The 14,643-nt window shown below is 36.5% G+C and overlaps 1 protein-coding gene across 11 annotated transcripts in view; it reads left to right on the top strand.

The window, feature by feature from the left end:
- The window catches only part of GMPS (guanosine monophosphate synthase), a 69,951-nt gene that overhangs the window by 12,004 nt on the left and 43,304 nt on the right, over positions 1-14,643 (top strand). For 3 of the 11 annotated variants that reach the window (XM_081570582.1, XM_081570584.1, XM_081570583.1), the window contains exon 2: positions 11,944-12,042. The exons of 6 other annotated variants lie outside the window; for them this stretch is intronic. In XM_081570582.1, coding sequence (XP_081426708.1) covers positions 11,992-12,042 — 51 coding nt within the window. In that variant the 5' untranslated portion in view covers positions 11,944-11,991. Of the gene's footprint in view, positions 1-11,446; positions 11,646-11,943; positions 12,043-14,643 lie in introns of those variants that run through there. 2 more of the 11 variants (XM_081570581.1, XM_081570586.1) reach the window with 2 other exon arrangements.

Raw genomic sequence — 14,643 nt, forward strand, 5'->3', positions numbered from 1 at the left:
ATGAGCTGTGAGATACATTCCTCCCAAGTGCAACACCTGATTGAGCAAAGTAAGGCACAAGACTTAGCGCATTGGGCTGAAGAAGATATTTCTTTTAGAGGTAATTGGTATACATTGAGTGGATATAGCTTGATTTAAACTAGAAAATTTTAGGGATAAAAGTATAAATTTTTAATGGATGATTAGTAAGTCCTCTTAAGTGGGTTTAACTTGATAGATTTTTGGTTTTGAAACAGGAGTGGCTCTTAGATTTGAGTGTTAGCCTTGTTATTGACAGCATAGCAGAGCTTGACCATCCAGTGCTCCTGAAGGCTGAGGGTTATGTTGCTTATTGTAGCATTGTCTTTCAGTTTGTGGAGAGAAATGGTAGTTTGAAAAAGGTCACTAATAGGTGATTTCTTTTGCTTATTGTTATAGAGATAAAATGCACATGTAGTGAAGTGCTTAGATCTTTTAAGTATACAGTTTGAGTTTTGACAAATATATGTACCCATGTAATCACTGCCCCATTGAAGATACAGAACAGTTCCATCACTCCCAAAGTTCCTTTGTGCCTGTGACAGTCAGTTCCTCCACTTCTTCAGCACCAACCACTGTTCTGATTTCTATATCTGTACATTAGTTTTGTTCATTTTTGAATTTTGTGTCAGCGGAATCATACAATGATTCTGGTTTCTTTTACACAATACAATGTTTTTGAGATTTTATCTGTGTTGTGTGTATCAGTGATTTGTTCATTTTTATTATTATGTAGTATTCCACTATAAGGATATACCAGAATTTTTTATCCATTCATATATTGATGGCCGATGGGATTGTTTCCAGTTTTGTGGGCATAGGTGTTCATTTCTCTTTTATAAATATCTAGGAGTGAAATTGCTGAATCAGAGGATAGCCCCTAATAGGTTTTGGTATTCCCCACTTCCTGCAGCATGGAATACTTAAGCTGTAATAATAGACTACTTGATGCTTGGAAGAGATAAGACTTGCTATAGCAAAACACATTTTTAAAAAGTTGCAGTATAATGTTTTATCCTTAAGGTATTTTTAAAGTATCTTACTCAGCTATATTTTAATCAGAATAGCATGTGGTTTGTGGACAAGCAGGCTTCTTTTAGATAGGTTTATAAAACAGTAGAAATGAACCACTACTTTATTTGATAGTACAGTTTGAATTTTAAATAAAAAATAATTAGATAGTAAAGCTGATTAAATAGAATTTGAAACACTGTGGATTTAACAAGATTGGGTGTTTTAAAAATGCAACCTTGGCATTGGAGTACTATTTTCATTTGAAAACTGTTTTCAGATATTAGAAAAGAAAATGTTTATAAATTTGTCTGTGAGACATATTATTATGTCTAGTCTGGTATCTCTTGAGTTCACCAGGCTTGGCCTTCCAGAGGTTATTTTTATAGTGCTTCTAAGTGGTTTCTCTTTCCTGATGTAGTTCCTTCATTCATTATCCCCTTAAAAAAAAGAAGTATGCAATTATATTTTAACCTCTAAAGGCAAAGATTCAGTGTAATATGTATTTTGAAGTCATGGTCATAGAGAACTAAGCATGATAATAACCATCTTGTACAATTTCCCATACATTCTTACATATTTCTACTATAAATGGCCAGGGAAAGCAGAATCATAATTTGTTACTGATTCATAACCTGCCATGAATGCTTTGCTGTTAGATGGTTTTTTAAAAAATTTGCTTTAGGTTGATTTAGAAACCTTTTCAGAAAAACAAGTGATGCCTACTTCTTGCTCAAGAGTTTGTGGGTGAGCTCAGCTGAGCTCCACTATCATCTTTTGCTTGGACCAGTAAGTAGCTCATAGTGTTTTCATGGAGACAAGTGGAAGCATTAAGATGGCTTAAGTTTTGGCACACTATCACTTCGGCCCTCATTACATTGGCAAAAGCAGGTCTCATGGTTGAGCCCAGTGTCAAGAGTATGGAAACATATTCTGCCTATACGAGGACAGACTGCAAAGTGACACTACAAAAGACATGAATATAGGGAATAGTGAAGAATTAGGGTCAATGTAGTCTCTTGCATATAGAAAATTTAAAAACATGCACAAGTAGAGCAAAGAGTATAATGTCCCGTCATTCGGCTCAGCAGTTATAAACGTGGTTAGTTTTCCTACACATATTTACGTAGTGCCTCATAGTAAGAGTTGCATATATCTGTAAATTTCATCAGTGTTTTCTTAAGTCAGTCTCCCAAAGCAAAAGAAATAAAAACAAACTAATGGGATCTAGTCAAACTTACAAGCTTTTGTGCAGCAAAGGAAACCATACACAAAACGAAGAAACAGCCTACAGAATGGGAGAGAATATTTGCAAACATTGCGACTGACAAGGGCTTAATTTCCAGAATATACAAACAGCTCATACAACTCAGCAAAAAAAACCCCAAAAGACCAAAAAAAGAAAAACCCAGTTGAAAAATGAGCAGAAGACCTAAATAGACATTTCTCCAAAGAAGACCTAAGTAGACATTTCTCCAAAGAAATGGCCAGTAGGCACATGAAAAGATGTTCAACATTGCTAATTATTCAGTTCAGTTCAATTGCCCAGTCATGTCTGAATCTTTGTGACCCTACGGACTGTAGCATTCTGGCTTCTGTGTTCATCACCAACTCCCTGAGCTTGCTCAAATTCATGTCCATCAAGTCAGTGATACCATCCAACCATCTCATCCTCTGTCGTTCCCTTCTCTTCCTGCCTTCAATCTTTCCCAGCATCAGAGGTTTTTCCAGTGAGGCAGTTCTTCGCATCAGATGGCCAAAGTATTGGAGTTTCAGCTTCAGCATCAGTACTTCCAATGAATATTCAGGACTGATTTCCTTTAGGATGGACTGGTTGGATCTCCTTGCAGTCCAGGGCACTCTCAAGAGTCATCTCCAACACCACCGTTCAAAAGCATCAGTTCTTCGGCGCTCAGCTTTCTTTATAGTCCATTTACATCCATTTATGACCACTGGGAAAACCATAGCTTTGACTAGACAGACCTTTGTTGGTAAAGTAATGTGTCTGCTTTTTAATATGCTGTCTAGGTTGGTCATAGCTTTTTTTCTAAGGAACAAGCGTCTTTTAATTTCATGGCTGCAATCACCATATGCAGTGATTTTGGATCCCAAGAAGATAAAGTCTGCCACTGTTCCCACTGTTTCCCCATCTATTTGCCATGAAGTGGTGCGACCAGATTCCACGATCTTAGTTTTTTGAATGTTGAGTTTTTAGCCAACTTTTTCACTCTCCTCTTTCACTTTCATTGAGAGGCTCTTTAGTTCTTCTTTGCTTTCTACCATAAGGGTGATGTCATTTGCGTATCTGAGGTTATTGATATTTCTCCTGGCAGTCTTGAGTCCAGCTTGTGCTTCATCCAACCCAGCATTTCACATGATGTACTTTGCATATATGTTAAATAAGCAGGGTGACAATATACAGCCTTGACATACTTCTTTCCCAGTTTGGAACCAGTCCGTTGTTCCATGTCCAGTTCTAACTGTTGCTTCTTGACCTGCATACAGATTTCTCAGGAGGCAGATAAGGTGATCTGGTATTCCCATGACTTTCAGAATTTTCCACAGTTTGTTGTGATCCACACAGTCAAAGGCTTTGGCATAGTCAATAAAGCAGAAGTAGATGTCTTTCTGGAACTCTCTTGCTTTTTCAATGATCCAGTGGATGTTGGCAATTTGATCTCTGGTTCCTCTGCCTCTTCTAAAACCAGCTTGAACATCTGGAAGTTCACAGTTCATGTACTGTTGAAGCCTGGCTTGGAGAATTTTGAGCATTACTTTGCTAGCATGTGAGATGAGTACAATTGTGCAGTAGTTTGAATAGTCTTTGACATTGCCCTTCTTTGGGATTAGAATGAAAATTGACCTTTTCCAGTCCTGTGGCCACTGCTGAGTTTTCCAAATTTACTGGCATATTGAGTGCAGCACTTTCACAGCATCATCCTTTAGGATTTGAAATAGCCCAACTGGAATTCCATCACCTCCACTAGCTTTGTTCGTAGTGATACTTCCTAAGGCCCCCTTGACTTTGCATTCCAGGATATCTGGCTCAAGGTGAGTGATCACACCATCGTGGTTATCTGGGTCATGAAGATCTTTTTTGTATAGTTTTTCTGTGTATTCTTGTCACCTCCTAATATCTTCTGCTTCTGTTAGGTCCATACCATTTCCGTCCTTTATTGTGCCTATCTTTGCATGAAATGTTCCCTTGGTATGTCTGATTTTCTTGAAGAGATCTCTAGTCTTTCCCATTCTATTGTTTTCCTCTATTTCTTTGCATTGATCACTGAGGAAGCCTTTCTTATCTCTCTTGCTGTTGTTTGGAATTATGCATTCTTATGGATATATCTTTCCTTTTCTCCTTTGCCTTTAGTGTCTCTTCTTTTCTCAGCGATTCATATTGCTAAAAATAGAATTACCGTATGATCCAGCAGTCCCACTCCTGGGCATATATCCAGGCGAAGCTCTAATATGAAAAGATACATGGACCCTGTGTTCATAGCAGCACTGTTTACAATAACCAAGACATGGAAGCACCCTAAATTTTCATCAACAGATGAAAGGGTAAAGATGTGGTTATATGTACGCAATGAAATACAACTTAACCATAAAAGAATGCAGTAGTGTTGTTTGCAGCAGAATGCAGCTAGAGATTATCATACTAAGTGAAGTAAGTCAGAAAGAGAAAAATACCGTATCATATCACTTATATGTGGAATGTAAAATAGGACACAAATGAGCCCATCTATGAAACAGAAACAGATTCACAGTCATAGAGAACAGACTTGTGGTTGCCAAGGAGGAGTAGTTGTGGGGAGGGATGATACGGGAGATTGGGGTTAGCAGATGTAAGATGTTATATCCAGAATGGGTAAACAAAAATGTCCTACTGTATAGCACAAGAAAGTATATATATTCAATATCCTATGATAAGCCGTAATGGAAAAGAATGTTAAAAAGGATGTATTAATATATATACACACATCCTTTTTAATATATATATAACTGAACACTTTGCTCTACAGCAGAAATTAACATTGTAAATCAACTACACCTTAATTACAAAAAAAGTCATGTATGTCTGGTCTCTATTTTTGTAGTTAAGATGTAGCAGGGTGTTGCCATCTTACCTATCATTGTCAAATTTCTCATCAGTCTTTAGTGATTTTAATAGCCAACACCTAGTTCTGTGCTTCTCATAGATCTGCAATAAAGAGCCAGTTTTTAAAAAAGTTGTCAGTTTTACCATGGCTGCTATCTTTGTGAAATAGAATAAATTTTTAGACAAATGAAATTTAAAACTCTTAAGACGTAGAACATAAAGGCTCCAAATTTTTATTATAGATTCAAGGAAATAAAATTGCTGTCAAGTTGTTACATGAGTTTATGAATGCTTATATAAAACTTATGAATGAACTGCTTTATTTCTTATGAACCGGTGGCAGTTTGCAAACCAGCACTGGTCCTTTTGTGGACTGCAGTAGTTTAGGTCCATTATTTTATGAGAGATTACAAAATGGTGATATTCTAATTCTATTCTTTCTGAAACTGTTTATATAAAGAACTTTCTCTCATCTACTAAATGGTTACTTGTGGCCGAGTTGATAGTAGAAAGGCAGAATGCATGCTTGATTCCTTCCCTAACTTTCGCCAGTTTTGTTCATAGTTTTTTCAAGTTCTATTAACTCAGGATTATTCTCAACAAAGTGTAGTTCAGGCGCATGCTACAGTAGAAAGGGCAAGATTAGAAAGGAGGTTGGGTTTATGAAGTATAATAGTTGCATCTTGAAGAATGGTCTGTGTGCTAAATAACTGAAATTAGGACATTCTACTGTTTAAAGTTTTTCTTAGGAAAAATGTACAGATCTCTTCTAAGCTAAGGTTACTTCTTAAAAGTATTTTAGGGGTAGTAATTAGATACAAAATTGAGTCTGTTCACAAACTCATTATATTTAAGAAGAGGTAGCTGTTTGATTATCTTTCACCTCTGCATGCGAAGTGTTGTTATCTGAGGTCATCTTTAGCATACTGATAGTATGGAGAGATGAGCTGAAGAGGGGCAGTGATGTTTGGATATATAAATCTATATTCTAGATCTTTGTTTCTTTGCAAAGAACCTTTGGTTCTTGTTCATGTGAACAGGCTATGCACACTTGAGTCACCATTCAAAGAAGTATTTTTTTTGTTAAAATAGTAGCTCTCAGTCATAAATCATAGATCTCGGTACAGTCAGTCAGGAAATCTGAAGGTCAACATAAAAAAAAAAACCTGTGAGGAGTGTAACTAAATAGATAAAGAGACTGAACATGGTCCAAAACTTTTCCTTCTAATATTTTAATGGTATGACAACAGTTGTTACTGGATGTTGTTTGTGTGTGTTTGTGTAAGTTGTTAACTTTTAGAAGTAGGATGATTTGGGCTAATTAATAATGACTTAGATTTATCTGGAGATACGTTTGTTCCTTTGTTCCTTAGTTGGCTAATGCTTATCATCAAATGGGAAAAGTAGCTATAGTAAAACTTAAGGATTGAAAAAATCATGAGGTAAACAATAGCATATTTTGATTTTAGCCAACAGTACCAAGTTTTCTTAATTTAAAACTGGCTACATAAATGCAATTTGTCAACCAAATAACATTGCTATAACTTTCTGCAAAGACTTCTTTTAGGGTCTTTGAAATCCAAGGGGAAAATAGATAGTTGACTTAAAAAGATTTAAAAATTGGAATTAGCAATTGTGACATGGGAGTAAATTTTATTTCCTCTGAAGTTAGAAAAGAAAGGTAATAAACAGTTGTGTGTTTACTTTCTTACCCAGTGATCAGATGTCTCAGTTAAACCCATTAAACTATATTTGACATTAGAACTATATTTACCTAAGAAGGTAAATTCTTCAGGAACTTCCATGGATAGAGTTTGTGGTTATGAGGTCTGTTTGCTGTCTTTTAAGTAGGTGCTAGTGGTAGTATCTGCTCCATGGACCATACAGTCCATGGGATTCTCCAGGTCAGAGTACTGGAATGGGTAGCCTTTCCCTTCTCCAGGGTATCTTCCCAACCCAGGAATCAAACCCAGGTCTCCCGCATTGCAGGCAGATTCTGTACCAGCTGAGCCGCCAGGGAAGCCCAAGAATACTGGAATGGGTAGCCTATCCCTTCTCCAGCAGATCTTCCTGACCCAGGAATCAAACTAGGGTCTCCTGCATTGCAGGAGGACTCTTTTGCAGCTGAGGTACTAGAGAAGCCTGAGTCCAGACTAAACTGCTTTTTGGTTTGTTGATTTAGATAGTACATTCAGACTGTCTTCGTTATGCTCTGGAATGGTGCTCACTTGAACTTGAAAGGAACTATTAGTAATTTATAGATAGGGGTGAGGAGAATTTGGAATGACTTTAAAGAGTCAAGAGACAACATAGTTTATTCAAAAAAAGATCAAGTTGTAATCAGAATTACTACAAATTGGTCAGTAAAGGAGAATAAATTAGAAGGAATATGGAAATGATAGTAGCATAATCGCAGATAATACATAGAAACAAAGTAGGAATGTTGAATAACCGCTAGCTTGAAATCTTATTAGGGAAAAGTGTTTCCTCAGTGTATGAGCTCATTAACAAACCAGGAGCAGTAAAAGGCTAAGATAACACTATATGTCACTAGGGACTTGTATTTCACAAATGTTTTGAACACTGAAAACTTCAAAACATAGTAATTTATTGAAATATTTGTTGAGGAGGCCTATAGGTTGCATACTTAGATTAAACAAGATAGAGAAAAATAAATGCAGACGAATTGAGTGATCAAAATGATCATAAGTTAGGGATCATAATTTAGGCAACAGGAGACAGTCAATGCTAAGTGAGCATTGCTTGAACAACTAAATGTATATACAGTGTTGTGTATTATTGCATCAAGCCATGGTTCATGACTTCTAGATTTTTCTCAGGTGTATGACATCATTTCCTAAAGGCATTTTATACATTTATTATGTAAAATGAACAACGGTTTAATTGTCACTTGTATTCAATGATTGCACCTGGAATTTTATATATATATATATATATATATATTTCAGAGACTTAGACTTTTAATTTACTCTGTTTTTAATTAAAACATTGTTTATTTATTTGGCTGCATCGGGTCTTAGCTGCAGCAAACAGGATCTTCCTTATGGTGCACAGAATCTCTAGTTTCGACATCTGGGCTGAGTTGCTCTGTGGCTTGTGGGGTCTTAGTTCCCGGATCGAACCCACATCCCCTGCATTGCAAAATGGATTCTTAACTACTGGACTACCAGGGTAATCCTGACTTAGACTTTTAAATTTTGTTTATTTTTATATTTGGCTGTGTCATGTGGCATGTGAGATCTTAGTTTCCCAACCAGCGATTGAACCCATGCCCCCGCTAACTACTGGATGACCAGTGAAGTCCCTGGACTTAGACTTTTTTAGAAGAATCATATACTACTTAGGTATAGAGAAAGGATACCTATATATCTGTTTATGTGAAATAAATTGGTTTTCGTATAAATCAATTTAGTGTGAACTTCACGTTTAGCCTGACTCCTCAATTACTTTTTGACTTGAGTTGTCCAGGTCTTATTTTTCTACAGATCTTTTGTTCCATCAAGAATTTTGATGATTCATTATTTCTTGTGAGTGCTCAATTACTTCTGGGGTTTTTTTCCAGACCATTGACAACTCATTCTGGGATTTTTTTTGCTAGTACTTCCTTGTTCTTACCAGAAGATGTCAATGTAAGTTTTTCAGATAATAACCAGAACTCAGTCCTTCTTCACATGGTTTTTAAATGTTCTGCTGACTGAAGTGTTGGGTAGTTGCACTTATTCAGTCATATCACTAGAAATAAAGAATCACTACTCTTTCTAGGGATCTTACTCAAGTCATAGACTGCATAGAGAAATGATGTACTTTAGCTACATCAAGCTCCAGCATGTCTATTCTAGATGACTTTCAGCCAGACTCACCTGTATTTCTTCCTCTGAACTCTCGGAACATCTTTCTGCTCTAAGGCAAATTTCCTGAGAAATTCCTGGAATCCCTTTTCCTTAGAGGATTTTATGTCAGTTATATATAACTATCACCATGGCAGTGACAGCTTTGTCATTGGGCTAATGGAAAACTTAAGATATAGCATGATTTCAGAGATGTCTGATTTCTTTTAGTGACATATTTGAGATTGATTCAGAGGACAGTATACTACTATGTGGGACTGTGGAGAGTTTAAAAGAGCAGTTTAGGCTTAAGTGTAGGCCAAGGCCTCACAGGACTTGGAAAGTATTTTGGACTTTATTGAACTTTATTGTAAGGGAGAATCATTATAGGGTTTTAAGCAGAGGGAAGACTTGAATCAGATATTTTTTTCTTTTAAGTGCAAAATCATGTAAATCAAATGATCAAACTCAGTATCACCAGTAATGGAACAAAATGACACTGTGTCCTTGCCATTGTATGACATCAGGAGAAGGCAGTGTAAAATCATCACCAATTTAAAATCACTGCAAGAAAAAAAAGTTTGTCTAGAATCTAACCATGAGGTAGGAAACAGATCCTGGTGTGGGTCATTCTACAAAAAGAATTTAAAAATTAAAAAAAACGAAATCTCTGAAATTAAAAAAATGACAGTGTCATGAAAGACCATAAAAAGCTGAAAAGGTGAATAATTCTAGGTTAATTGTGGAAAGTGTGTGGTCTTTGATAAGAGTTCTGGAATTAAAGAAAATCCATAAAAGTATTTGTGACATTTGGGAGAATTTGTATATAGATACTATCAGTGTTAAATTTCTTGGGTATGAAAATAGTATTGTAGTTATGTAGGAGAATGTCCCTGTTGCTAAGAGGTACATAGTGAAAAATATCTTGGAGAGTGAAATATCTACAATTCACTTTCCAGTTGTTTAGGGGAAAAATATATAAAGCAAATGTGGTAGAATGTTACTAATGTTATATTTAGGTGGAGGATGCCGTTAACTATACCATACTTTCAAATTTTGTAGGTTCAAAATTTTTCAAAAGAAAAGGAGGGTATAACAAGCATATGGTGAAGTCAAGAGCTAGAGTCTGACTCTTTGATTTAACTCTTTAAGTTGTGGGTTCCAGTGTCATTCAGTATTGTATGTGAGGTGATGGTCTCTCTTAGAAAAGCCTTTAGTGAAGTTGATTCGTGTAAAGTATGTGAGATGTTGGATAATTTTGTCAAGAAACTGTACTATTTTTTTTAGTTATAGGTGTGGTGAGATTAGATAGATAAATGTGGTCAAACTTCCAGTAGCCTTTTGGTAGTGAAAGGATTATTCTGAATAGTTGCGATTCTCAGATCACTAAAATAGGTGTTGGTGAATGTTTTTAAAATCTTTCTTAACCCTAAAACCTTCTAATTTTAACAGTTGAAGGCTTCTAATTTGAAAGACCTTTTAAAGACAACTACGTGAATAAACTTAGTACTGATGAAACTCAGTTTCAAAAATCATTTATAAAATAGTACTTTTCTCAGACATGAACAGAACATTATTTTACTCATGTAAGAAAAGTTTTTAAAATAATAAAGCTTACCCCTTTTAAGTACCAAAATATTAAAAAATAAAATAACTTTGAAGGTTATTTACCCACTTTCCTTCTGCAGTGCTAATTATTTTTGGGTTGGAAAAGCTTACATTTTAGTCCTATCTCTAGGCAACTGAGATTTTCTTCATCTGTAAAACAAATGCAATATGAATAAGAAAATACGTAAGACATCTAAAATAATAGATATAGGCTGTTGCTTCCCTTCTTTTGCTTTATTTAAAAAAATTTTCATTGTAACATAAGACACACATCAAGAAAACTACATAACAGATGTATAGTTGACTGAATTACGTTTTTACCCAAAATAGTCAAGACTTTTTTTTCTATGAAGCCCAGTAATATTGTTAAGAGTATGTCTTGGGATTGATCCTTTGGGGTTTTAGTCCGATTTTTATTCATATTCTTTCATCCCTTGCATACCTTTTGTCTCAATTAGAAATAGCACATTCCAGTTTTGATCTGGTGTTTGAGTTTGCCTTTCTGTCTTGCTCTCTTTAGAGATATTATTCTATTCCTTATTTCCTTTTTTACTTTTAATAACTTTGTATGGGATTTAAATTCTATGCTTATTGTTTTTCTTCCATTCTAATTTAACTTCTTACAGTTTAATTTTTAAAATTTTAATTTTATATTGGGGTATGGGTGATTAACAATGTTTTAGTATCAGGTGGGAGAAGGCAATGGCACCCCACTCCAGTACTCTTGCCTGGAAAATCCCATGAACGGAGGAGCCTGGTAGGCTGCAGTCCATGGGGTCGCTGAGAGTCGATTGGGGTCGCTGAGAGTCGATTGGGGTCGCTGAGAGTCGGATATGACTGAGCAACTTCACTTTCACTTTTTGCTTTCATGCACTGGAGAAGGAAATGGCAACCCACTCCAGTCTTCTTGCCTGGAGAATCCCAGGGACGGCGGAGCCTGGTGGGCTGCCGTCTATGGGGTCGCACAGAGTTGGACACGACTGAAGCAACTTAGCAGCAGCAGCAGCAGCAGCAGTATCAGATGTGTTTCTTGCTTTTTTTGATCACCTGCATGCCTTGTGGTAATCTTAGTTCCCTGACCAGGGATTGAACTTGTGCCCCTTGCAGTGGAAGCAAGAATCCTAACCTGTGGACCATTAGGGAAGTCCCAGAATTTCTTTTTGCATTTTAGACTACCTTCTAAACTTTCAGATACCATCTACAACTTGATAGAGCTCCTTCTTTTGTTAAAATTGTGGCTGTTTGTTTTCTGAGCATTCCTGGCATGGATTCCTCCCCCTGCTTTATCTGGCCTTTCTGTTTTTCTTGGGGCTTCCCTGGTGGGTGACTCAGATGGTAAAGAATCTGCTTGCAATGCAGGAGACCCAGGTTCCATCCCTGGGTCAGGAAGATCCCCTGGAGAAGGAAATGGCAACGCAAGTATTCTTGCCAGGAGAATTCCACGGACAGAGGAACCTGGTGAGCTACAGTCCATGGCGTCACAAAAGAGTTGGCCGCGACTGAGCGACTAACACTTAGAGCACTTCTGTTTTCTTTATCCTACTTAATTATGGTTCTGATCCTAGCAGTTGCTCCTTGTCATGCATGAGCTCTGACCCAGAAGGGGAGTCCAGGTCTGTCAGTTTCAAAGCTTCATGGGAATTAAAACCATTCTATCCTGGAGGCCTTATTGTACGTTCTCTTGCTGCCTCTGCGCCTTTGGAGTGACCATCCCTCCTCCCAGTGCAGCTGCTGTTCTTAAATTGGCTCCCTGCTTTTTTTAGCTTGCACCTGTTGGCTATTTTGGCTTTCTCTTGTTTTCTTTAATAAGTCTTGGTGCTTCCCTCACACCAGGGATTGTGGCTGTGGTAGTTCATTCTCACCAGATTGTGTTTTGGGGACCTTGGGGGAATAACTTGGTATTTAGTTACATATGTCATGGATTTTGGCTTTGCTGTCTGGTTGGTCAGTGATGTGTGGAGCTTCAGGAAGATCCAAAAATGATGCTGTCTCAGAATTTGCAAGATTCTTTTGCCTTATTCTAAAATAGGGTACTGAATATGATTTAGTTTTTACTTAATATTGTCTTCTTACTATCTTAAAACATGAATATTACTTTATTATGATGACTTCAGGTCACTTGCGAAGGGGTAGCCTTTATATTTACTTTTAAATCAATTTTTTAAATAGATACAATAGGTTTTTTTCTGTCTCCTGATGTTGAATTTTGCTTGTCTCTACTATTGATGTGATTAATGACTTGTTTTTCTCTTTAGGGTGCTTTTTCTAATCGCTGGAAGGTTTGGGAGCTTAATGATCAAACTGTAACTGTGTGTAAAGTAAGAATAAGTAGACTTAGGGTTTTCAGGGAAAGGAACTTTCACTTTTATCACTGGTGACCGTTTGCTTTTCCCTGAGTTGTTGAAACTTTATGCTAGATAAGGCAGGTTGATAGCTGAGGTAGAGAAATGAGGCAAGGTTCATTGTTACCTCAGTGATCTCTGATGTCATTTGATTGAACAGTTTTAAAACATGCTAAGTAAGCACTATACATTTTTATTAAAAACCCATTTATTTAAGAAAAACTTGGTTGATTTAAATAAATAGAAGTCCTTACTATGTGGTAGTAAAATGATTGTAAAAATGGACTTACGAGATGAAACCATGCAAAGCAATCTTGTAATCAGTGGGAGAACTGTGATGGTTTCCTTATGTTTTAAAAATTTTTGTTGGAATATTAACTTACTGTTAGTTATTACTATAAAGAATAGGGATGTATAATATAAAGAAGTAGTGAAACTAACATTTAGTATAATTTAAAACATTGGAAACATTGAGAATTGTGTTTTATTTTTAAACTACTCTTGATAAGTTTTGTACACAATGCTTCCCTTCACAGCTTTTCTATGCTTTGATGGCTTTCAACATTTTATCCTTTGCACTTGAATGTCATGAAATATCTCCAAGAGTTTGTTGTATTTTCAAATATTTGAAGTGTTTTCTTGGAGTCACTTTCTCTGGGACATTGTCATTCTTTTTATTACAACTACTTTCCTCGTTGATCATTTTGCCTTCACTGAATTCCTCTGCAGCGGTGTCATCCTTGCCACCACCAGCTACTTCTTCTATAACTCCATTTACATTGGACTTGAAATTCACTTTCAGCATATCACTTTTCATTTCTTTGCTGTAACTTTCATTCTTTATTGGCTAGACTGCCCTTTGAATATGTGTAAAATGGCATGTGGATTTGTCACTGGGCAACAAGGAGACGACACAGTTGCACCCTCAGCTATTTGTTGTGCAGTGACTAGTCGCCAATACACTTTGAAAGAGGGGACATGATTGGCTACTGATTATGATGTTCATCTGCTATTTACATGATGATTTGTGGACTGAGGAGCAAAGTTTGTACTTTATGTAATAGTTAATATGTTAGCAGAAATTGGAGCCATGGTGTTGGGGACTGTTTTTAGTTAACTAAATGTGTGAAAAAGTGTAACGGTTAGTTGTTTAGTCGTGTCTGACTCTTTGCAACCCATGGACTGTGTGTAGCCTGCCAGGGTTCTCTGTCCATGGAATTCTTCAGGCAAGAATACTGGAATGGTTTGCCATGCCCTCCTCCAGGGGATCTTCCCAACCCAGGGATCAAACCCAGGTCTCCCACATTGCAGGCAGATTCTTTACTATCTGAGTCACCAGGGAAGCCTTTAGTTAACTAAACCCTGGTGTAAAACATGGAATGAAATTCTTACACAACAGAATCATGCAAAGTGAGAACTCTGTCTTTAATACGAAATATCAGGTTGTACTTGGTGACAATTGTGAAGGTGATAATGGAACTAATCCGAGACATTTATACAGTAGTATGATAGTCTTTTAAAAATATTTTACTTGAAAAAAAAAGATTAAAAGTATTTTTTTTGATAAATTCCTTAACAGGGTAATGTGTGTGTGTGTCTCTGTGTATGTATACTAAGGGTGAAGATTTGAAAGGAGAAAGTTTTAGCATTTGTTGCATTAATATACTCTATAAACATCTGTTTTCTGTGATCTGATTATTCTACATTGCTCAATGTT

This window comes from Giraffa tippelskirchi, chromosome 2, assembly GCF_054371585.1.
Source record: "Giraffa tippelskirchi isolate mGirTip1 chromosome 2, T2T-mGirTip1v1.2.pri, whole genome shotgun sequence".
NCBI classification, from domain to species: Eukaryota; Metazoa; Chordata; class Mammalia; order Artiodactyla; family Giraffidae; genus Giraffa; species Giraffa tippelskirchi.